The following is a 22,918-nucleotide window of genomic DNA, read 5'->3' as shown; positions in this document are numbered from 1 at the left end:
TGTTCGTTTTCTCCTTCCCATACTGGTATTTGCATCAGGTCGGCTCGGAGCATTGCATATACTGCATCTCATGTTGGTTTCCTTGCTATACATATGCATCATTCTGCGCCTCCTGATTTATCTGGTGTTTGGGTGTTCGGATTAATGGCCTATTTCAAGAAAAAATAAATTTGAATCAATCAACCATATTCATGTTGAAAGCTTCTTTCTCTATATGATACTCTAGATCTATACCTCTCGCAATGCGCTTCGTAGTAGAGGAGCCACCTGTTTTCTGCTTCCCTTGACATCCTTCTGGATGCACAATCGTCTCCAGATGCCTTCATCTCCATCCAGCGTAGATCTGATTTCCTCATCAGGAATATCCACGGACTGACCATCTACAGCAGACCAATTCACAAGCTGAAGCTGATCCGCATTATCCATAAACACATTTATCCCATCCACAATAAGTCTACCATCACCCATCGCACTAATAAAAAGCTCTCTAGAGAAGTCGCCCTTATCCGACGTAAACGCCGTCATAACAACAACAGCATCCAACTCTCTCCCCTCGGAAGAAGCAAACTCCCGTACCCCATCCATAAATTGCTTCGCGCCCCCGGCCTTCTTAACAATCCACCGTATAGGCTTAACCGCCGAACAAAAACCAACAGTCAATTTCTGACCTGACCGCGCACTCTCGCTCCACTCCTTATAATCCCGACCCAAAACCTCCTGCAAAGTCAACCGATCAAGACTATTAACCTTCGCCTCAAAAATCTTCGAAAAGAATTCCTGCTCGTTCCACTTCTCACTTCTCCCATCATTTTCATCAGCTTTAGCAATCAGCTGCCGTAGAACATCCACGGCCTGCAGATCTACATCCGTAACCTTGTCTTTCGCAGTCAAATTAGACGTATCGATAAGTATTGGTGCAAGCGCCAGCTTTGAAACCTGCGCCACCTCAAGTTTAGATGACGCGGCCTCGCTTGAAGCTGCAGAAGCCCAAATGCCACGCGAGTGCATTTCGTTCGTGATCAAGGATGCACATGATCCTGGCCCTGGCTGGATAATGACAGGCTGCCCATCTGGAAGTTTGTCTGCTGGTGGCATGAGATTGTCATTTATGTGGTGGTCAATACAGCCCACGGCGCGAAATGCTACTCCTTTCAACGCGGCGCCGAGGGAGCGCCTCCCTTCCGCACCAGGGGCGGTCGCTGGTAAAGCATTCCAATCCACTAGCGTGACGTCCGCATTTACATGTTGTGTTTGTGTCTGTCTATCACGTAGCCCCTGCGCAAAATCCGCGACCGTAATGATATGCTCGCGTAGAAGATTCCCAGCAGACTCGTAGGAATCCTCGAATCGCTCATCTGGGTTTAAAGCGGGGAAGTTCGTTGAGAGCCAGAGAGCCGTGACGAATTCTGGTCGAAGACGAAATAGCTCGGGGCCTGCGGGGACATTGGAAAGGTTTAGGAGAGGGATGTGTGGGCGGGGTGTCTTTTGTGGGAGCCGGTTGTTGGCGCTGTAGGCATAGATTATGGCGGAGATTATGGAGTCGAGGTCTGCGGAGGGGTTGCCTAATACGTAGATGGGGGATTCGGAAAGAGTTCCAGAGAGAAATTGGAGGTGGATTTGGCGGGCCTGTCGGAGGAATTGGAGGGGTGTCATTGTGTTCAAGTTGTTGGAGGGACCTCGGGAGTTGAAGCTTGGAGATTAATGTTTGCGGGGAGATTGAGTCTTAACTATTGTCGGTCTGGTAAGCCAGAGAGCGCCCGGAGAGAATAAGACAAATAGGGCCACCAGTATTAGTAAACTAGTATATATCTCATAATGTACTCAATTTTATACGTGGTGACATTGTTATTCTGCTTCAAAATGATGACTTGAAAATATTACATCGTATGCGAATGCGAATGCGAATGCTAACTTGCTATAGAGCTAAGACAATGACACAACACATCCCCTCTATTCTTGTATGGTAAGTTGCTGCACATTATTAGGCAGATTTATGCCAGCCTCCATCGCTATATCCTGAGATTTCACACTCTTCCAGACCTGAATGAGACCATTAAGGTAAGCCTCATACTGGTCACGACCATCACCGGCAAACTCCGATGCAAGATAGACCATCTCATCGACTGTCAACTCATTATGGTCGACAACAGAGATGCATAGAATATAAGCTAGGACATTCTTATGGGTGAAGATCACACCCTCATTGGTAAAGTTGTAACGGTAGTTGAACATGTCTACTCGAATAATCGCATTGCTAAAATAGGCGGTTAGCATTATCGAATTGGATGCTAAAGAACAGATACCCCGATAGATACTCACTGTTTGATACACACGAAGAACTTTTTATCAAAGCTCTCACCCGCAGAGTTTTCGCCGAGGATCTGTTTCAATCCAGTCTTCACGACAGCTTTGAAGCCCTCGAGAACGCCCTTGCTACCTGTATCCGCGACACCGAAGAAGGCATCGACGGCCTCATCGACACCAGGAGAGCCCTATACCATATTTAGCTACTGAGATCTTGAGAATATTCAACATTGACTCTTTTTGAAGTTTGACGCTTACCTCGCTGCCCGTATCAACACAGACGGATCTTTCAAAGCGCAATGCACGCTTTCCGGGGACACTTCTTTTAGCAACGGAGCCCGGGTCAATAAACATCTCCATGAGCTCAGACTCAAAGGTATCCAGTCTGACGTCAGCCAGCTTCATAAGGATATCCAACTGCTCTCGGGCCTTGGACTCCTTCTCAGCCGAGTTATCGAGGAAGTTGCTAATTTGATCTCCCATTTTGATAGTGAAGAGTACGTGTGTTTGGAGATAAGATTAGTATGCTATGAAGGAAATCTGGGTCTAGATAATAATGCAGGACCCCTAGCCGTCTTTTTATAGAAACCCTTGCCACCTCTTGCTATAACTTCTGGATTGCAGCTAGCCGCTCGAAATGCCCATCAGGGTTGAAGGTGCCGAGGAACAATGACTCTCAAAGGCCTGTTCTCTGCCCATCACATCGCAAGTTTGTCACATCAGACTAACATCGCACTCGAGTTCTAGTTTCGGTTAAATCCGAAGCAATAAAGAAATCGAATAGTCACGCGAATGGTCAGCACAGGATGCCGATCCGAGCGCAATGCCGGAGAACGGGCGGGGCGACCATGAACATACGTGAACTATAACTATAGTAAGTAGTGGACTGTAGGTACCCGTATCTCCGCACCCCCGCCAAGCCCAATCTCATCAATGGATCCCACCTTCCGCCTCCAACTGCACTTCCAAAATTCACGAACCTATTACACAACCTTAACATCCCGCCACAATGTTAAAAACCTCCCTACAAGTCCCCGAAAGACTCGCCCAAATACCTCACTACCCAATCCTCTATTCTCATCCTTCCCCAATCCACCCTCTTACAACACTCACATCGTCATCCCTCCCCCACCACCCCCGCACCACATTCTCCAAAAATCTCCATATTTACCAAACGCGAAGACCAAGCCGCCCCTCTAGCTTGCTCAGGGAACAAATACCGCAAACTTGAATACATAGTTCCCGACATACTTTCTACTGCCCCAAAACACGGCCACCATGAATACCACCCAAATGACAAGCCCTTACCAGGTCAAAGCACAATTCTCGTGACAGAAGGCGCAATTCAAAGTAACCACACCGTGCAGGTTGCGGCTCTCGCCCAGAAACTAGGTCTTAAGGCTTTGGTTCTGTTGCATCGTGGGACGGGTGGGGGACTCCGCAATGCGAGTGATAAGGCCTCGTTCTTGCGTACGGGCAATGTCCAGATAAATCGGCTTCTTGGGGCCGAGGTGCGTGTTTTGGATGAGGGTGATCCATTATCTGGTGATGCGGACCCGGTACTTCGAGAATTAAGTGCGAAGGGTGAGATTCCCTATTGGATTCCTGGGGGCGCGAGTTTACATCCGCTTGGTGGGCTGGGTTATGTGCGTGCGGCGGTGGAGATTGCGCAGCAGGAGGCGGAGATGCAGCTTGGTGGCTCTGGGAGATTTGATTTTGTGTTTGTTGCTTGTGGAAGTGCGAGTACAGTTAGTGGGTTGATTGCAGGGTTTAAGATGTTGGAAAGGAGCGAGACGCAGAAAGGATTACCTCCTAGGAGGATCATTGGTGTTTTAAACTCGCCAACGAAGCCGAAGGGGTATCATGAGGAAAGGGTGCTTCGCTTTGCGAGACGAGAAGGATTACTTGTTGGGCTTGATGCGGACAAGGATATTACTATGACGGATGTACGGCTTGAAGATCGGTATGTGGGGACTGGGTACGGGGTTTTGGACGCGGATACTAGAGTGTCATTGAGGAATATGGCGGAGAAGGAAGGCGTTATCTTGGACCCGGTTTATACGGCCAAAGTAGCGAGGGCAATGCTGCAATGGGTGCAGGAGAAGGAAATCAGGGACTACGCCGAGAATCATGCCTTGAAGCATGTAAATGTGCTTTTCATGCATACGGGTGGCCAGGCTGCACTGGGTGCATACGCGGATGTAGACTAGGAGTAAAATGATGATAGAGTAAGGTCTGCATTCAACTAGTATTACATTGCGACTAGCAAGCAAAGGGAAGAGGAAAACAGAAATAGAAGCAGACAGCTTTGGTCATCAGAAACATAGCCCTTGAAGTGGCATATAACATAGAAGGTAAAAAAAAAACAGAAGAGAAGAGAAGGGAATTATCAAGAAAAGCGCTAGAAAAACTCCACGGGCTCGCCTGGCCCTGTTACCCTGTAAGACACCTCTTGTCGAAAATCAATCCGAATTCGACAGACGAGTGAGAGATAAGAATATAGAAAAGTTTTCAGGAAAGGAAAATACAAAGACAAGCGGACGGAAAGTCGGAGAATAAGAATACTACACAGAATCTGGCGTTGCAGGTTGCTCCTCCTGTCTGGACTGCGTGTCACCATTTCGAGGGACACTTGTTGCTGCTTGACTCGGAGGCTCAGCAGAACTGTCATCCGGGGCGGAACTAGAGCCATTGACATTCTCAGATTCGACGTGTTGAGCATCACCACCTGCCGCATTCTCACCATTAAGAGATGGAGCCCGGCTACTCCCATTGCTGACATCGAGCGCTTCAAGAGCCTCATTGGCATGACTGTTTTCCATAGTCTCCGCATCAGGGTCAACATCTTGATTGGTAAGATCGGCAAATACGTCATCCATGTCTTGACGAGGACTGCTACTGACAAACTGAGGGTCACGATCAAAGCGAGGCGGGCTGAATAAGGATGGCTCCATGCCTTCCTGAGGTGTGGGAGAACGAGGAAGGAAAGAAGGCGACTGCGAGGCAGCACCAACAGCATGAGGTAAGAATGCAGATGAGGTAGGCGCAAAGGCCGGTGTTGAGTCGCTTCCCGGGAGAGAGTAGTTGGCAGAGAAAGGATATGACGTGTTGTTATTTGATTCGGACATGGGTGTCAACGTTGGCTCGTTGGCGTTGGATGGGTGATTGTTTGGAGTCGGAGGTGCTGGCTGCAAAGAGGGGGGTCGGTATGGAGTCGTCTGGGACTGAGAATCAATAGATTTCCGCTTTGCAGTCATATGCTTTATGCGGAGATGTTCGGGAAGATCTTCAGGCCGGTCAACACCAAGCTGAGCCATGATTTTTTGTTGCTTGGTAGGACGAGGTTTGCGAGTCGACAGGGACTGTTCTAAAATGGGCGGTGCCTGTGGGGCAACAGGCGCCCACTTATGGATCTCTTGTCGGAAGAAGTTGGTTTCATAGGTAAGTAGGACTTCCGCGCCTTCAATTTTTCGTAGATAAAAGATCAACGTAGGCACTTCCTCGGTAGTCGTACAAGTAGCATTGGTGAAGCCTTGTAGAAAATCACGAAACGAACTTGCTTGATTAAGAATGTTGTCCAAAACTTCCTCTTCATCCGGTTGGAAGGGAAGACCTGCGATCTCAGCTTGCCAATCCAGTAGGTCCTCCAACTTGGGACGCGCCGCATCCCGAGGGATCTTCTGACGCCAATCACATATCGGACAGGTATATTTGTCAAACTCCTTTACTTTGCCACGCGCAATCTTCAAGCATTTCCCATGGTACCTGGAAAATGTTAGCGAGACATGCCTCGGATAAAAAGAGTTAAGTCTAGAGTTAGCAATTTGACTCACCATTCATGACAGACTTCACATTCAATCATCATTCCCGCTTCCAATCGTCTACAAATGCAGAATACATCTCTCTTGCGTGACTTTGGACCCCAGACAGCGGTATTAGGGGCTTCCAGTAACCCATCTGGAGTGTTGTCTCTTGAAGAAGGTTCCACCGGAGGACGATAGCTATCATCCAAATCGAAACAATAAGAATTTCGCTTCGCCACATACTCCATGTGAGACTTGAGAATGTGTAAGGGAGCGTTAGCCTTGCCAAATAGCTTCTTGCCCTTTCGCATCCAGTCTTCATGGCGTTTCTGTTCACGTTCCAGATCGATCGCACCAATTGGGCGGCTGTTGAGATGCTCCAGGGACTCCGTGAGTTCACGGACGTCTTTGTAGCATGGTCGGTTTCTCAAGTCGGGATCCCTGCTTTTGTCGTACAAAGTTTGAATTCGTTTTTGTGCCTCTCTTTGCTTAGTCAGGATAGCTTCTACAGCAGCCAAGGTGTCAGGGGTGACGGGGACACGAGTTGCCTGCGCAGAAAGAGCTTCCAACTGTTGATAGTGAACGGCTTCAACAGCCATCAATTCCTTGGCTTTGGTTTCCCAGGCCTCGCCATGTCGGCCATGTTCCTTGAAATAGACCAAAAGCTCATTGGTGTCGGATAGGCCGAGCTGATCTCCACTTGCAACAAGTTCCTGACATTCCTTGAGGGTAAGGTATTGGTCCTTTTTGCGAGCGGCCTCCTCGGTCCATTTCATCTGTTGCCCAATTTTCTCCAGGTGTTCCACTTCCGGTATTTCCACGTTGAAGTTGCGGCCGGATTCAACTAGTTCTTCAATATCCTGGATCGTTCGGACATGCGGTTTCATCAGGGCAACGTTAACATCCTGGCGGAATTTCTCGATTTCGCGGGTTTTCTCTTCCAGAGCCCCCATCTGTGGACAGTCGAAGGAAAGTTTATCAGCCTCTGCCAGTAGGGCGTAGATGTTCTCCACTCTGCGGACTTCACGGTCACGATCGTCCAGCTGCGCCGCCTTGGTACTAGTCTTACGCCATGCTTTTTCGTTTTTTCTGCGGTTTTGCTGCTTCCGGGTAATGTAGTTGTTCGCCTCCTCAACCCATTTATCGCAACGCTGGACGAAGGCCGCAAGGTCTTGGAGGCCAGGCAGGTGGTATGGGATTTTCTCACCTTCACTGAGCAAATTGTGCAGAGCCTTCAGCTGGGGCTTGGGCTCATCCGCCAAGGTCTTATCGAGCTTCTCCCCCCATAATTCGGGAATTTTTGCCCGTTCATGAACTCGTTGAACTGTCGCTTTGAGTTCCTCGTCACTCGCACGGTAGCGCAGGGTGTGACCAGGCCCCAAAAGCTTTTGTTGGGGGGACTCACCGCAGCAGTCATGCGCTTCCACATGTAACAAGCAAAGAGTTTTGCCTGACTTGTGGCAACGGAACTGCGTAAGGTAAGTGTAAGCCTTGCAATGCTGGCATTGGTAATCATCCTCTGGAAGATCTTCCTCCTCAACTACGAACTTAAGCTGACAATCACCTGAGGGGGGGCTTGTGCCAATGGCGCAATTATGGGGCGTCTTGTCGCGGTGCTGTTTCAAGAATGTTGCTCGATCTGCCAGTTCTCGACGACAACTTCGATCAAGTGCAGGTGCTAACCATTTAGCAGTGGTGATTGAAGTGTCTCGGGCAGCGGCTGTGAACAACAACTCATCATGGGAAAAGCATGGATGTCTGCGGAAGGTTTGTAGGCGCTGCACTCCCTCAGCACCCCAGGGCTCCCAGTCTGCAGGAGCAAAATTGACTGCTTCATTGAAGTTGAAGCCATGGTTGAAGCCTGCATGATATGCCTGAGGAAACGTAAGAACAAACTGGCCGGCTCTTTGATCTGTCGCATAGACGTTTACACCAGCTTTCCGAAGTTTGTCTGGTGGCATCAAGGTGACCAGCTGGAAGAGAAGATCAGGCTGTCCTTCAAACAGTTCTGGAACGGCATCACGCATGGCAGCTTCGAATGCTTCGGCATCAGCTCCGGGAATACCATACCACGTTTTAGTGGCACCAAAGTGCTGGTAATTGGCAGAGTAGGCATAATGATCTTCATTGTGCCAGCAGAAAGTCGAGAAGCACATTCCTACATAGACCCAAGGCACAGTCATACCGGAGATATCCGATTTAATGTGACGAAATAATGAGTCGCCGTAGAATGGAAGAACGTTCAAATTCCAGGGATTGGAGGAATAAGAATCGAGCGGATTTCGCTCGACAGTTGGGAATCCACTGCCATGGGTAGTGGAGTGAATATCAGCACCGTACTCAACCTCAACTGTTTCATGCAGATCCACAACCAGCTTCCAGAATTCGGCTTCAACGTCATCTTCAGTTTCACGTCGGTGAGTATTGAGAACGGGATCAAATGGCATCTTCGAAGCGAAATATCGCTTCTTAAACTCGTTGGCTTTCTCTTGGAATTGTTTCAGTGAGTAAACGCCTCCATCTTCGAACCCAAACTCTCCAGTTCCAACCAAGCATTTAGGGCAGTGCCAGTCATGATCGGAAGGAGCCGTAGTACTTGGGTCGAGACAAGCCGTATGATATCCGAGTTCACAGCTATCACAAACGAGGATAGGGGAGCTTTCGTCCGATTTGCCGCATGATTCGCACTTCTTATTAAATTTAGTCATCGTAGATAAATAGTCATCAAAAGAAAGATTGCTTACCTCTCCAGTATTTTCTCCGCCATCTTTACGCGGTTTGGGGGCTGCAGGGCGAAGAAGAGACATATGCGATCCTGCTACGGTCGGGGCCATATCTGAATGCATGTATTAGCCCAGTCAATAAAAAGTGAATAATAGCAAACAAAATACCCTTTTTAAGCCGTTTACTACGCCTGCCAATGCCACCATCGTCACCATCGTCACCATCGTCACCAGGAGAGGCACTGTCATGACTCATTGCACGCTTCATAGGCTGGCCAGGTTGGCCATTTGGAATGGGTGTTGAATGCGCCGGGTGCTCAGCAACACTCTTTGGGGTTGATGTTCCATTCTCACCCTCGTGCTTGATGGCCGGGGCATTGTTCATGGCAGCAAACCCCGGAGACTGGGCGACGGCAGGAGAGTGATGGTTGACAGCTGTGAACCCGTTTGCAGCAGCATTTACCGGAGTGAAACCAGTAGGTAAGGGACGGGAATTGATTGTCGGCTCGACTGATGGAGTGGGACGATCAGCGGGATTTTCGACTGGAGTACTCGCAAGTGGGGCCATGCGTGGCATTGCCGGGGTTTCATCGCGTAGTTTAGAAGGAGTGCCATTTTCTTCGGGCATCGGCCTCTTGGTCATGGGAGAGTTTCGCGGAGATGGGGTGAAAGGACCACCATGTTCCATCTCAAGTTGTTGCTGCACACCAGGTTTGGCTCGAAGGAGGTACTCCTCGTAAGGCTGCAAATAACGCTGATAGGAGTTCTTGAGTGAGGTCGACAGCGAAGACATGATTTTGCCGCTGTATCCGAGGTCACGACCAATCTCAGCCCACTTTTTGGTTTTGCACACTTGCTCGAAACCGCCTCGAATTTCAACGGCCTTTTTCAACTTGTAGAGATCGAGGGGGCGTTTATCCACACTCGGTAATCGGCTGTAGTTCGTCCCGTGTTGCTTGTGAAACATGGCGAGTCCATCGATATAGTTCATGTTGGCACGGTTTCCTGAATCAAAGTATAGATTAGAACCGCGCTGGGGGGAAATGCCACGGGCAGCAGCATCTGCTGAACGCGGGGCCATACCTCCTTCCACCGAGTTGAGTTCCTGGCGGCGAGTCTTAAAGTGGAATCGCTGTACAAGATGTCAAGTCAGTGACGAGTCTATAGCATAAGACTAAATAACTTCGCAAACGAGGGGTGGGAGTCATCTCATTACGCCCGAAGATCGAATGGAGATAGAAGAAATCCAAATAAGATAAAAAAAAGAATCAAATGAGAGCTTACTTCAGTGTCAATCGCAAAAGGTGGCTGCCAGTTCTCTGGAGGAATCACTCGACAGATGCCATATTTCCTGCCCTCGGGTGCAATTTTCTGGATGTAGGCCACGGGATCCTTGAATTCTTCCTCGGTTGGGCGAAATGTTGGGGCCTCGGGAATACCATGAGGGCGTATGCGCTTCGATGATTCACGGGGTGAATTGGCTTGTCCACGCCGTTCAACCGTAGACAGGTCCAACGGCGCTGACCTTCGAGCGCTCAAGGGCACATTATGGGAATGCGACGGGTGGGTGCTGGATGAACGGGTTGGCTGGCAATTTATCGACGGCTGACCAGCCGTCGAGTTCACACCGGTTGAGGCCGGGGCCACCATCTTTTCTCTTTATCAAACTTATGAGAAACCGAAGGTGGGATGGGGTCCGGGGTGTGAACACCTTAATCGAGTACCGAGGGAAGGGTTATGTGCAGCGCGATGGGCGCATTGGAAGGGTGACGAAGGGAATCGGAGAACAAGGGCGGGATAGATAAGTTTCGTGAGAAGCGTAGAGATGAGAAGAATTCGAATGCTTCGATTCGATATTAAAATTGGAGGCCGAGGGTGGTTTTGAAAAGGGCGTAATAGAACAATAAAATCAGATGGGCGCCAGAGAGGGGAAAAAAGGCACCAGATGAGCCAAAGCCGAAGGAAAGGAAAGGAAGGATGGATTTGATAGTGGAGGAATGGGGATTATGTGCATGAGTTGTTGCGTCGAAGTATCGTCGAGGTCACCTTTGTATGGGCCACACATATTAAAGGAACTTGATGGCGACTCGGGGGATCGTCATGAAACTTAAAACGGTACGGTATGGTTACGGCCAGGTCACGATGGATTCCACCTGGGGCTTTTATCCTATTTTAAGCATGGTGCCTGGGCCTTGATATCACGAATATCTCGTAATAGATGGTATTATAAAGTACATAGTGGGACTTTTCGGACTTCATGTGTAATATATGGTCATATTCTGTAATCCGAAGCCAATCTTCAGGTAAGATGTGGTAATTATACCGTCACTAATTGATCGAGGCTGCAAACGGGGAGATGCATCATACGGTGTCCCGATTCTTTGATGGGATCAAGGATTTTCCCGAGTTCAGGCCCGAGCGTTCTCTTATTGACTAGGATTTGGTGAGTTCGATTCTTTTTGTGATACATCACGGCATTCTGACCATCTATGCCGCATATCATGTTTATTTAGATGTGCGGTTCAATTATGATTTTCTTTAGTCTGATATCCATCAAGAAATGACTCTATGTGTTAAATCCGTAATTTAAATCTACCTACTTTATTTTGACAACTCATAATTACTTCAAGTTCATGTGATCCATAAAAAGCCACCTAGGCGTTTATTTATAATTGGAGATTAGGAAATTCCTGCACTGCAATTACGGGTGGACGTCCCATCAAGCTAAAAACTAGATCAAGACGATCGGCCATGCATTGTTGGGGCCAAACCACTACAATACCACCTTGCAGCGGACAAATACAAGTGTGAAAAAGAACACGGAACTCCTTCCTCCTTGGTATTCCCACCTACATAACATGAATAAACCCCATAGATCAACTAGAAATTCCTGATGTGTCATGTGATCTATATCCCGACGCGCATCCCGACAATAATTTTATTTTAACCCGCTTTCCATCTCATTGAAATCAAATGACAACAATGGAGGTGCAGAGTGAGACCCGGCCAATCCCGGCCTATTACTGCTGTTACCTTCTCCGCTCAACCATCCGACACGCCTCACTATATATTGGGTCCACGCCTAACCCGATCAGGCGACTCTCGCAGCACAATGGAGATGCTAAAGGCGGAGCTAAACGAACCTCGCGGGATAAATTACGACCATGGGAAATGGCGTTAGTTGTGGAGGGGTTTATGAGTAGAGTCGGTGCTCTCCAATTTGAGTATGTCCTCACATCGGATTTACGAATTTAAATGGATGTATACATTCATTCATATATTTGTTCACCACCTGATAATACAGATTTAGATGGGCATGGCAACACCCAGACAGAACTCGACATATTCATCCGGATAATGATGATCATCCATCGCAATCAAAGGTAGTCGTGAACCCTAGGACTGGCAAGACGAAGCCACGGCCCGGTCGTTCTCGAAGATCCTTAACGGCCCACCTTGAAGACCTCCACGAGCTGTTACGATCCACCCTATTTTCTAGCTGGCCACTAGAGGTGCGGTTCTTCTGCGCAGATGTTCATCGCGTTTGGAGGGTATGGAATGATCGCGTGAATACACCCTTTCCTGATAGTAGGACTATCTTAGACGGCGACTGCCCGTCTTCGCGCGGAGATACTGCTAGTAACCGAGTGGGTAGCATTCAAAATTTGTCAGTCGATTATACAAAATTTGAAAGTTACCTCGAGAAGTCAATGTTTATCTTGGACGATGCGGATGATCTACAGTGTCAAATTTGCAAAGAAGCAGTTGTACCGACTGAGCAACAGATCTTGGTTTGCCCGCATCAGTCATGCCGAGGCACGAATCATCTATCATGTCTATCTACCCATTTTCTCGAAGCAAGCGGTGATTTGAATACCCTCGTGCCGAAAGAGGGCACGTGTCCGACATGCAAACAAACCGTGCAATGGCTGCTCATCGTGAAGGAACTAAGCATCCGTAATCGAGCCGAGAAAGAAGCTCGAATTATTCTGCGCCGGAAAGAAAGACGCGAACGAAAAGAGCTGGCCAAAGCTTCAAGCACCAAATCCAAAACGTCACCCACTAAAGCTGCAAGTGCGCGAGATGTTTCCGTCGAACCTACCGCATTAATCGAGAGCGATCCTCTTCTGGATGACGATTGGTGTGAGAAGGTAGACTTAGAATCGGACACTGAGTTCGGTGACGGACTACATAGTCGGTCATCTCCACCACCTAGCAGGTTGGAGATCGTCATCGAGGACAGCGATTGGGATGATGTGGAAGTCATAGAATGATGGGCGTGAACCATTCAAGACTTGGGGATATTTATATTAATATCCAGGCTATTTTGCGAGGGGTCCCAGAGTCCCCAGCGGCCCAGTCGCATCGAGACGTCCGATGCAGTTTGCCACGACACTCTGAATATCAACCGATACCGCCTCCAATGACTTCCCGGCATCAATTACCTTAATATCCTCTTGTCGATCGAACAATGAGCGGAAGAGTTCTCGCACCCGCGTCTGCATCGTCTCATTCTCATACCGCTCTGCTCCATATCCACCGCGCTTAGCGGCCTCTTCCGCAGGGATGCTGAGAAAAAGACAAATATCAGGACGGGGTAAACCGATCTCGGGTAGCCATGCCCAATCGAGGGAAAGTGTGGGGTTGCCTTTGGCGGCCGAATAAACAGCGCCGGAGTAAGAGTAGCGATCTACGATAACAGTAGTACCGCTCGCGATATCTTGCTCGATGCTCTTGGCGAGTTCCCAGCGGTTCGCTGAGAAGAGGAGGTGGATGGAATGGTCGTCTTGGTTGGCGGAACCACGTAGATAGCTATCTATGAGCTGCCCGATAGGTGTTGTCCTATCTGAACAAATATTAGACCAATGATATACATACTGGGTCACTTGATAGCTACCTGGAAACCTGATATATTTCACTGCATTGCCTCCCTTTGATAGGTAGTCTCGCAACATCTCACATTGGCTTGATTTGCCCGCGCGATCAAGTCCTTCGACGACAATAAGTGCGCCGCGTCGCGTCGACGCGCTCTGTGACTGACTAGTCATTGTGAATTGTCGGTCGTAGATATGGGGTGAATTTGCCACTTGGTTACTTGGCTTCAGTGAATATTTGTGGATTTGCCGAATTTGTCGCTCGTCGGGTTTTGTTCCTCAATTGATTGATTGATATGTCCTTTTCAAGCCTCGCGTCAAGACCGAGGCAAGTGTGCCCGTCCAGGATCCACGCACGGCAACGTAAACCTCAGCATGGTGGAGTCCTTTTCACGTGATATATCTTCAATGATTGGCTCTTCTATAGTTAGAGTGGCTACATATCCGCTCAAGCTACATGTAGAGCTATTTACAGAGCCAGTTCTGCATAGCGAAATGAGATTTCTACAATCCCTCAACTATCCCGGCTCTTATAACTTCATTTGAATCCGTATTGGAGGCAGTGCATGAGTTTTCAGCTTCTTAGCAGCCCCCGTTCTCGCTCACCGCATATTGTTCGGATGGCCTGTACATGCACTCAACAAACCTTTAATAAGTAACGTGCTTTTGTATAGGTGAATTGAACGAAGAGGGGTAGAAATCAGTCTCGAGGTCACGATTTCGCTATATTGATTGGTGCTTTACCGCATAGCATGAAGATATTGCCTTGCATTACAGAAACGAACAGCTCGCTTGTTTTGTCAAAATTATCCACATGATAGGCCTCTTTGCCTTCGGCTTTTCTTGCCTCGCCAGAATACTAGAAATTGCGTCCCATGGCAAACAAAAAGTGCTGACGTGTCAGCCTTTACAAGCCTAGCCACACGATATTTGGCAGTTTTCGGCCCTGTGATTTTATGTGATAGGATAGATACTGCATCCACTATGGCATTGTGTCCCACTCTTCAGGTGGGAAGCCGCGAACTGTTTCGACCCATTGGCATAGACAATGCATATGCATTTGAAAAGTGGGGGAGCGGAAAGAGACATAGTAAAACAAATTTCTACGACTCTTCAGCTATGATGGATTGATATTTTTAGCCCCCGACTTAACGTATTTAAATCGTTTTGTCTGCCCTTTTCTGCTGACTCCAGAAACCTCGGCGCGACCAGTTTTCCAAGGTTATGTTATCATGACTTCTATTTCAACGACGAACAGCCTGAGCTTGGGCGAACAAGACCCCTTCAAGCAAAAACTTGACAAATATTTGCACATTCTTAGTCTTTTTGCACTCGAGAAAGTATTATTTATCATGTATTACTATTTTCGAATTTGCGCCTAAGGACTGACATTCTTTCCACAATATAGTCATGGTATCCCGATTTCAAGAAACTTGAATTGACCATCGAAAGTTTTTCCGAGAATCCCAAGCCATCCGTCACATTCCGCTTCAAGGTAATTGAAGAATTATGTGGTGAAGCAAGAATTCTACATGGTGGCTGCGCAGTTCTCCTGGTTGACGATCTTACAACGGTACTTCTTGGGGCGATTTCGAAGCCCGGGCTATTTTCTCGCTTTGGTGCGAGCAAGAGCCTTGTCGTCACATTTATCAGGCCACTGAAGCACGGCGATGAAGCGAGAGTTGTTTCGGAAGTGGAATATTTCGGCAGTCGGCGTGCTGTGTTGAGGGCAAAGCTGTACAGAGTGGAAGGAAACGAATCAAAGCTTTGTTCCACACTGGAAAATGATAGGGCGAACACAGATCCCCCGATGCTGTCGAAGATATAACGTGATGTTGGACATGGATGCGCTTTCGATGGTATCTCGCAGTATTTTCGTTGCAATTTCAAAGGCAAACCACTAATGTTGTCCATAACCCAAGCCAGCACGTCTTATATGATACTATACATATGGGAAAGTCTACTATGGACATGTAAGCTAATCACGCTACTGTTCAATGACCAGCGAGCTGATCAAATACTCGTTACGAAGAAATTTCAATGTTGATATTATGCTTCTTGCAGTATACCATGTAGCCCACCAGCGTATGGGATCATTTGCTGCTGCACGAAGGATCTAGTCTCATGGGTGACTTCATTATACACTCTCCAAAATCTTCTCAATAACTTGAAGGTCAGGACTAACTACCATGTCCTTATGATTCCGATCCAAACAAGTACCATCTTCTGTATAGTCAAATGCGAGGGGCATAAGGTCCATATTCCCAAATCTCTTAACTTGATCGACCATAGCTTCGCCTTCCACACTGGCAGCTGCAGAGATATAGACTAATTGAGAAACTCCTCCAGGTTGGCCCTGGGCTCTTCGGTCTTTGGTTCCCATCCCAAAAAGGGCTTTTGTTCCGACTTGGCCTCCGTAAGAATGCATGATAGCCACAACTGAGCGGCCGACATTAGGACATTGGTCACAATGTAGTTCCGAATGAATTATGTATCTGTGACTAAGTCCGCGGTCGGAGATCGATCGCCATTCATACTTGGGTAACTATGGAACATGTACAGTAAGGCCCTGAGATTTTCACAAGTCGCAAAACTTGCTATGTGCCGGCGGTAGGTGCCAGGCTGCGTGGATAATGACAATATCAGGCTTAAGGATGGCCATAATGGGGGTTTGAATGATAGAAGCTAGAAATCATTGAAACGGACCAATCATCTTTTGGTTTTGGATGAGGAGAAGAAAGTATGTAAAGTTAACGAAGAGATTCTTATCACCGAGTATAGGTACCCCGCCAACTGGCTACTAGGCGTGTCGGAGGCTCACCACAAATCGCCCGGTAAACCGACCCACTTTTTTCCATGTCAACCTGAGCTTCTTGAAGTGGACCGTTCTCTGGATTTCGAGAATTGTCAATAACCACGACGACCATGAGTTCCGAGTCTTCCCAGCCCCCCGAAATGACCTTCAGTGTCCTGGGCTCTGCCGCCCCTGTCATAGCGCCCCGAGTCGGTAAATTGGCCATCCCCGGCCGCAAAGCGATATCCACGCCGCACTATCTGCCCGTCACATCGCGGGGCGTGATACCCCATATTTCGAACGACAATGTGCGCAACGAAACCTCAATCAACAGTTTTTACGTTGGATTGGAAGACTGTATGTGCGCTAGTTCGCGAACCTAGCCTTCCCCTTCTTATGTTCGTTTTCTTCTTAGCATCAGCAATAACTAACACGCGCCCTCTTGGACCTGCTCAGTCATTGAAAAGAGTCACAAGTCCCCCGTATATAGGATACCCATTGAAGAAAATGAGTCGCGTTTGCGGAAATTCATGTGCACTCCTGCCGACATACCGTTAATCATGGGTCCGCGCCGATTCCCTGCTATTCCCTGCCCACCTGCCAATACCGAGACTTCAATCGCGATCTCTACATGCGACGGCTACCGCCAACTATCAGCAGATCACTATCTAGATGCGATACATAAGCTCACGCCAGACATTATTGTTGGACTTGCGGATATGGTGCTCGGTAGACCGCCTGGTAATAAGAGACGTGGGAAGATGGTTGATCGCACACATGCATATACCCGGGATGCATTGGAGCGACTATACAGCACGACCGTTGCAGAGGACAAGAAATGCAAGGCAGCGTACTTTGCTCCTATCTTGCCGCTTGAAAATGCGCAGCAATCGCTTTACTTGGATGATTTGGAGACTGAGTTCCGTGATCACCTTTCTGGATTGGCGCTGTACGAGTCTGCTTCTCTTTCTTTCATCCCGGAGTCTTTGGGGGCTCTGCCTAGACTGCTTATTGATGACCCGCGTGGGCCCCACGATGTACTGCGTGAGGTCTTCTTGGGTGCAGATCTGATGACTCTACCCTTTATTGGGAACTCGTCAGATGCGGGCATCGCGTTTGATTTCACCTTCCCGGCTCCGTCTCAAGAAGAAGGGGAAAACCCCTTGGCTTTGGGAATGAATATGTGGGAATCTCAGTATGCTAGGGATGTCTCTCCTCTACGCGAAGGCTGCGAATGCTACGCTTGCCGAAAGCATCATCGGGCCTACTTGAATCACCTATTGAATGCGAAGGAGATGACTGCGTGGGCCCTTCTTCAGATGCACAATTTCCACGTCATGGATCGTTTCTTCCAGGGCGTGCAAGCTAGTATCCAGGCTGGCACTTTTGAGCGGGACGTTGACGCGTTCAATCGTGTATATGCCTCAACGTTACCTGAGCGAACTGGACTAGGTCCTCGGTATGATAAATCCGCATTGATTTGATCCTTTGACCACGAGAAGCGATGATTTAACTTAACATAAACTAACGTTTCATAGACTCCGTGGCTACCAACTACCGGCTGCAGGACCCAACGAGCCCCGTCGGACACCCCGTGTATATGGTCGTCTTGAGGATGCTCTTCAAAAGTTTCAGGACTCTCAGTCCTCCATTGCGACCCCAGATACTGACGCAGAGGGCCTTGAGAAGCATGGGTTTGCGGAAAAGATATAGCTCCGTCTGCGAGAGCCCTTTTTGGTGACATGAAAAGCTCAGCGAAGCATTTGAGTTGGCGTAATTAGCTTTATTTTCAAAATGTTGTTTATAGGTACGAGAGTCATGAAGAGTAATGATATATGACTTGTAAAAGTTCTCGTCAAATTTCATTAAAGTAAGCATAAATGATGTGTAGAGCTCAGCTTCAGTTCCCCCCGTCATCCTTTTGACTGCGCGCGCTAAAGTACTATACAGGATCCCATATCTCATGATACCATCAATCCTTTTCAAATATCTAAATAAATACAGTCTCAGTGTAGCTGGAACAAAAACAAAAGACAAATTACAGACAAGAGAAGAGAGCGGAGAAAGAAAATGAAAGACAGCAAAAGATAAGATTTGTTGCAGGGTATATCCAGCAGATGCAAAAACGAGGCAATGTTTCTTACTCCTGCGTCTCACCCGCCAACGTGCGCCACATCCATTTAACTTCATCTTCCTCCTCCTTCGAGCCGGGTTGAGTACCAGCACCGAATTGTTGTCCAACGACACAAACAAGCCAAGCTTGCTTCTTAGCAGTGTTCAGGTATTGCTCAGTAGGCGAGTTGCGGGGATAGATACGACGCCATTCTTCCCAAATACGGAATGCCTCCTCACCCCAAGCGCGGAAGCTGACCTCTTCGATAATGGTAGGTGTAATGATTTCCTTACCACGGAAGACACCCCAGGTGACAGCGTTGGCACTTTCCGGGTTGCCGGTCAGCTCATCAAGCTCGACATCGGCAGGAGGCGCAGGTGACGATGACTCATAGCCGCCCTTCTCGTTTGTAGCGAACCATGCAAGTTTCTCATCGCCATGCTTTTTGAACATTGGCTGAAGAATGTTCTGGTAGTCATCATCAGAGCAAAAGAACTCAACGAAGGGTTTTTGGAACACGAAGCCCTCACGTGGAGGACCCCAGCCAAAGATGTGGTGATCGCTGCGGACACCGTTGACAGCGGGCTGGGAGGCTAATGTCCACCAGCCACGACTATCAATAAGTTTAAGAAGCTCAGGGCGAATGAGCTCTGTCTCGGCGTTCAATGCGTCGGTACCTTCTTCGGCACCACCTTCAGACCATGGGACCATGTGGAGTTCACCGGAGACATGGCGTTTGAAAATAGTGTTGATATCGGATTTATCGACTGGATGACCCCATAGACGTCGGGCCACTGCGGAGGTGACATGAAGAGAGGGACCGTAACCATCAATTTCACCAAAGGCGGGGGAGCGGGCATCACCCCATCGGCCGTTGGGGAAGTCATCCCATGTAGCTTCTCTGCCCAAAGAGCCAAGCCCTTCAGAGATTTGAAGAGTGGTGCTGCGGTTAGGAGGCAAAGCAGGCATTCCTGCGCTATCTGCGAGAGCCTCATGTGTCGAACTTCGAGATGAATCTTTACCAGATAGCCTGTCAACAATGACACGGTTGTGGGGCTGCGAGTTGATCGAGGAACGGCGTCTTCCCTGAAGAGCGCGGGTTGGAACGTCATCAAGAGACACAGTACCATCGAAATCAATAGCGGAGTCATCCTGGTTAACGGAGAAAGGAGAAATCAAGTCGCATCGCTCCAAGATGAATGACACTGTCTTTTCCAGATTGAGGGTATAGAAGTGGAAACCTCTTGGACCTGGGGACTTCAGATCTCTGATACCTCCAACAATTTCACTGACTATATCAACACCAGCACGCTTAACGGCGTCGTCATCATGTTTCAATTCTTCAATCCGCTTAGCAATGGGATCGGGAATTGTGACATGGCTGAGCTTTGTCACACGAGTGAGAATTTTGTAGCTGTGGATGGGCATCAGTCCTGGAATGATAGGGATAGTCTTAAAGACTCCGGACTCGTGGTTGCGAAGCATATTCTCGAACTTTTGATAAGCCTCCAAGTCATAAGTAAGCTGTGTCATAATGAAGTCTGCGCCTGCGACAGTCTTCTCAATAAGGTATGGAAGATCACGCTCGGGATTCTGAACATCCTGGAACGAATCGGCAGGATGACCCTCAGGGTATGCAGCAACACCAAGACAGAAATAATCGCCATGCTGCTTGCGAATGTATTTAACCAGATCCACGGCGAACGTGAAGTCCTTGTTGCTATCGTCCTCTCCGTGCATGTTATATTCCTCGCTGCGAGGCGGGTCGCCACGTAAAGCCAAAATATTCCGGATACCCAGCACCTTAGCCTCCTCCAGTGCCATATCCACCAACGCGCGGCTCATGTTCGTACATGTCAGATGCAATACTGTGGTCAACTGCAGTTGACGCTGGCAAACCTCCGCCAGCTCGAGGGAGCGGGCCGCGGTGCTTCCGCCTGCACCCCAAGTGACTGTGACGAAAAGCGGACGCAGGGCCTGGGCCATACGCTCAAGACGCGCAGATAAGTTTGCAAAACCCTATTGTAGTCACAATAGTTAGCCCATGATTCATCTCTAGTTTATTTTTTGTACTTCATTAACGAAGTACTTCATGCGCGGGGTTACCCCACCATGCGAGTCTTCGGCGGGAAGAACTCCAGCGAGAAGTAATTTGCGTCGGGCGGCAAGGCCGCGATCTTCTCTGTAATTTTCTTCTCCATTGCGATGGGTGTATGGAGGGCAATGGGGGGATGATGCAGAAGAAGAAAAAGAAAGAGTTGGGTAGAAGTGGACCGTCATGGATTCTTCAATAGGCCGCGCCCGGGACTTGGTGATCGTCTCCGGTGCCGATGGCGGGCAGCCCACTAGCATGAATCTACATTTAGAGCTTTTACTTCTATAAAGTATGTAATCATCTAGTTCCTCTTTTCCAAAATACTAAAAAAAGGATATGAAATCCCCTGATTCTAAATACTAAACGAGGTTTCCAGATAATTTCCGGATTCAAGATTTGCCATAATCAGATTGATTGGAGCTAGATTACTCAGCGCCGTACGAGAGCACGCGCTTGGGAGATCAACTGGATGTGCTTCCCTAGCATTCATCCCTCGGAGGTTCTCATTGCCTAAGTCGGTCATTTTATCCTGCATATTGGAAAATTCACTTCCCTTGGTTTTCGCAAGGGGCCACCAATCATGAGATCGCACCGGCCGCAATGTCTTTTTCGCTTCCGAATCAATGTCGCGCAAGCTAGAACTCCTCTCCGACGAAACCTTTCCACACCTCAAGCTTCCCCGACACCTCCCACGCCAACTCCGAAAGATTTCCGGTCTCGATTACTCCGATTCAATGACAAGCTACCTCGCTTTCTCCGCGGTTACACAACACCTTTACTAGGAGGTCCAATAACGCATATTACGTCTTTTCTGATCCTGCACGAAATCACCGCCATTGTCCCATTGTTTGGCCTAGTCGCGGCGTTTCATTACGGCAATTGGATGCCAAACCTGGCATCAGACTCTGGAGAAAGGAATGCATTTGACGAAGGCGCTGCCCGGTTTGGGCGATGGTTGAGGAAAAAGGGCTGGGTTGAGGAGTCGGATGTCCAGGACGTCGCGGATCATGAAGTCACAGCGTCTGAAGGCTACAACACCAGAGGGAGGGCAGGTGTGCGGCTAGTGCTCGAGTTTGCGACGGCCTATGCTATTACAAAAGCTTTGTTGCCCATCCGCATAGCGGGAAGTATTTGGGCGACACCGTGGTTTGCAAGGGTCGTTGTCAAGCCCACAACCCAGGTTGCAAGGCGGTTGTTTAGGCGTAGTTAAGACATGACTACTAGATGTTAAGGACTTTAGGTAGAATGCTCATGAATCACATGATCTTTGTATATTGTTTGTAAGGTTCTCGGAGAGATGTCTTTTCAACTATCACATTTTATTCTGCTGGCAGTCGCGAACAAACACTCCTCAAACCCAAGGCATCATGGAAGACGAGTGATTTACTCGTAGACCCACTTGGCCTGGGCGGAAGTCCACTTGAGGACCTCGGAGGGAGTGAACCAGAGGGCAATCTCCTTCTTGGCGTTCTCGACGGAGTCGGAGCCGTGGCAGACGTTACGGCCAACCTCGATGGCGTAGTCACCACGGATGGTACCGGGGGGCGGAGTCAGCGGGGTTGGTAGCACCCAGGAGGACACGGCCGGTCTTGACGGCGTTCTTACCCTCCCAGACCATGGCGCAGATGGGGCCGCTCAGCATGTCTAGCAGTTTGTTAGCTGGGATTCATTGAATGAACGCTCGGAAGCTGCGAGAACTAACAAGAGACGAGACCCTTGAAGAAAGGCTTGGTGGCAAGGTCAGCGTAGTGCTTCTCGAGGAGCTCCTGGCCGGGGGAGGTGAGCTTCAGGGCAACGAGCTTGAAGCCACGGTTCTCGAAGCGAGAGATGATGGGACCAACGAGTCCACGCTAAAGATCGAGGTTAGTCAGTTCGACTCAATTGCTGTGATTTGGTGCTGTAGCGCATGGTCTACATACCTGGACACCATCGGGCTTGATGGCAATGAAACTGTAGCAAATTCATTAGCTTCACCGCCAGGGAAGAGGAGGGGTAGTCAAGTAAAAAAAGCGCAAATGGAAAGGATTGTGAAGGTAAGAAGTATAAGAAAGTGGCATTGGGCAGAAGAAGTATGACTTACGTCTGCTCGTCGGCCATTTTGATAGATTGGATGTAAAATCGGTGGATCGGCAAGGGATAAGAGGCAAGAGAGAGGAAGAGGGAAAAGAGGGAGAATAAATAGCCGTGCCGGAGGACACTAATCCGGCCACCC

The 22,918-nt window shown here is 48.7% G+C and overlaps 11 protein-coding genes across 11 annotated transcripts; 4 read left to right on the top strand and 7 right to left on the bottom strand.

Moving 5' to 3' along the window:
* Positions 1–228: 228 nt before the first annotated feature.
* N7478_005677 (putative exopolyphosphatase) lies at positions 229–1,653 on the bottom strand (the record flags this gene model as incomplete). Its single annotated transcript, XM_056921891.1, has 1 exon — positions 229–1,653. One exon carries the CDS (start codon positions 1,651–1,653, stop codon positions 229–231), a length of 1,425 nt encoding a protein of 474 aa, XP_056779928.1.
* A 297-nt stretch (positions 1,654–1,950) lies between these two features.
* On the bottom strand, positions 1,951–2,787 carry N7478_005676 (uncharacterized protein; the record flags this gene model as incomplete). The annotated part of the gene is made up of 3 exons (XM_056921890.1): positions 1,951–2,254; positions 2,320–2,492; positions 2,563–2,787. The coding sequence occupies 3 exons, from the start codon at positions 2,785–2,787 to the stop codon at positions 1,951–1,953; spliced, it is 702 nt and encodes a 233-aa protein (XP_056779927.1).
* Positions 2,788–2,973: 186 nt separating this feature from the next.
* Positions 2,974–4,514, top strand: N7478_005675 (1-aminocyclopropane-1-carboxylate deaminase/D-cysteine desulfhydrase; the record flags this gene model as incomplete). The annotated part of the gene is made up of 2 exons (XM_056921889.1): positions 2,974–3,013; positions 3,544–4,514. The coding sequence occupies 2 exons, from the start codon at positions 2,974–2,976 to the stop codon at positions 4,512–4,514; spliced, it is 1,011 nt and encodes a 336-aa protein (XP_056779926.1).
* A 354-nt stretch (positions 4,515–4,868) lies between these two features.
* On the bottom strand, positions 4,869–10,480 carry N7478_005674 (uncharacterized protein; the record flags this gene model as incomplete). Its single annotated transcript, XM_056921888.1, has 5 exons — positions 4,869–6,069; positions 6,138–8,797; positions 8,852–8,943; positions 8,999–9,962; positions 10,115–10,480. The coding sequence occupies 5 exons, from the start codon at positions 10,478–10,480 to the stop codon at positions 4,869–4,871; spliced, it is 5,283 nt and encodes a 1,760-aa protein (XP_056779925.1).
* A 1,332-nt stretch (positions 10,481–11,812) lies between these two features.
* N7478_005673 (structure-specific endonuclease subunit SLX1) lies at positions 11,813–13,104 on the top strand (the record flags this gene model as incomplete). Its single annotated transcript, XM_056921887.1, has 2 exons — positions 11,813–12,054; positions 12,141–13,104. 2 exons carry the CDS (start codon positions 11,813–11,815, stop codon positions 13,102–13,104), a joined length of 1,206 nt encoding a protein of 401 aa, XP_056779924.1.
* A 48-nt stretch (positions 13,105–13,152) lies between these two features.
* Positions 13,153–13,878, bottom strand: N7478_005672 (bifunctional thymidylate/uridylate kinase; the record flags this gene model as incomplete). Its single annotated transcript, XM_056921886.1, has 1 exon — positions 13,153–13,878. One exon carries the CDS (start codon positions 13,876–13,878, stop codon positions 13,153–13,155), a length of 726 nt encoding a protein of 241 aa, XP_056779923.1.
* Positions 13,879–15,841: 1,963 nt separating this feature from the next.
* N7478_005671 (alpha/beta-hydrolase) lies at positions 15,842–16,132 on the bottom strand (the record flags this gene model as incomplete). The annotated part of the gene is made up of 1 exon (XM_056921885.1): positions 15,842–16,132. One exon carries the CDS (start codon positions 16,130–16,132, stop codon positions 15,842–15,844), a length of 291 nt encoding a protein of 96 aa, XP_056779922.1.
* A 497-nt stretch (positions 16,133–16,629) lies between these two features.
* On the top strand, positions 16,630–18,211 carry N7478_005670 (tRNA-ribosyltransferase family protein; the record flags this gene model as incomplete). Its single annotated transcript, XM_056921884.1, has 3 exons — positions 16,630–16,855; positions 16,955–17,957; positions 18,037–18,211. The coding sequence occupies 3 exons, from the start codon at positions 16,630–16,632 to the stop codon at positions 18,209–18,211; spliced, it is 1,404 nt and encodes a 467-aa protein (XP_056779921.1).
* Positions 18,212–18,638: 427 nt separating this feature from the next.
* Positions 18,639–20,812, bottom strand: N7478_005669 (methylenetetrahydrofolate reductase (NAD(P)H) MET12; the record flags this gene model as incomplete). The annotated part of the gene is made up of 2 exons (XM_056921883.1): positions 18,639–20,630; positions 20,723–20,812. The coding sequence occupies 2 exons, from the start codon at positions 20,810–20,812 to the stop codon at positions 18,639–18,641; spliced, it is 2,082 nt and encodes a 693-aa protein (XP_056779920.1).
* Positions 20,813–21,286: 474 nt separating this feature from the next.
* Positions 21,287–21,916, top strand: N7478_005668 (uncharacterized protein; the record flags this gene model as incomplete). The annotated part of the gene is made up of 1 exon (XM_056921882.1): positions 21,287–21,916. One exon carries the CDS (start codon positions 21,287–21,289, stop codon positions 21,914–21,916), a length of 630 nt encoding a protein of 209 aa, XP_056779919.1.
* Positions 21,917–22,089: 173 nt separating this feature from the next.
* On the bottom strand, positions 22,090–22,803 carry N7478_005667 (uncharacterized protein; the record flags this gene model as incomplete). The annotated part of the gene is made up of 4 exons (XM_056921881.1): positions 22,090–22,340; positions 22,409–22,556; positions 22,626–22,656; positions 22,787–22,803. 4 exons carry the CDS (start codon positions 22,801–22,803, stop codon positions 22,090–22,092), a joined length of 447 nt encoding a protein of 148 aa, XP_056779918.1.
* Positions 22,804–22,918: the final 115 nt, after the last annotated feature.

Source organism: Penicillium angulare, assembly GCF_028827245.1.
Source record: "Penicillium angulare strain IBT 27051 chromosome Unknown utg000004l_segment0_segment0, whole genome shotgun sequence".
NCBI lineage: Eukaryota > Fungi > Ascomycota > Eurotiomycetes > Eurotiales > Aspergillaceae > Penicillium > Penicillium angulare.
This window is presented reverse-complemented; position numbering and strand designations above follow the sequence as displayed.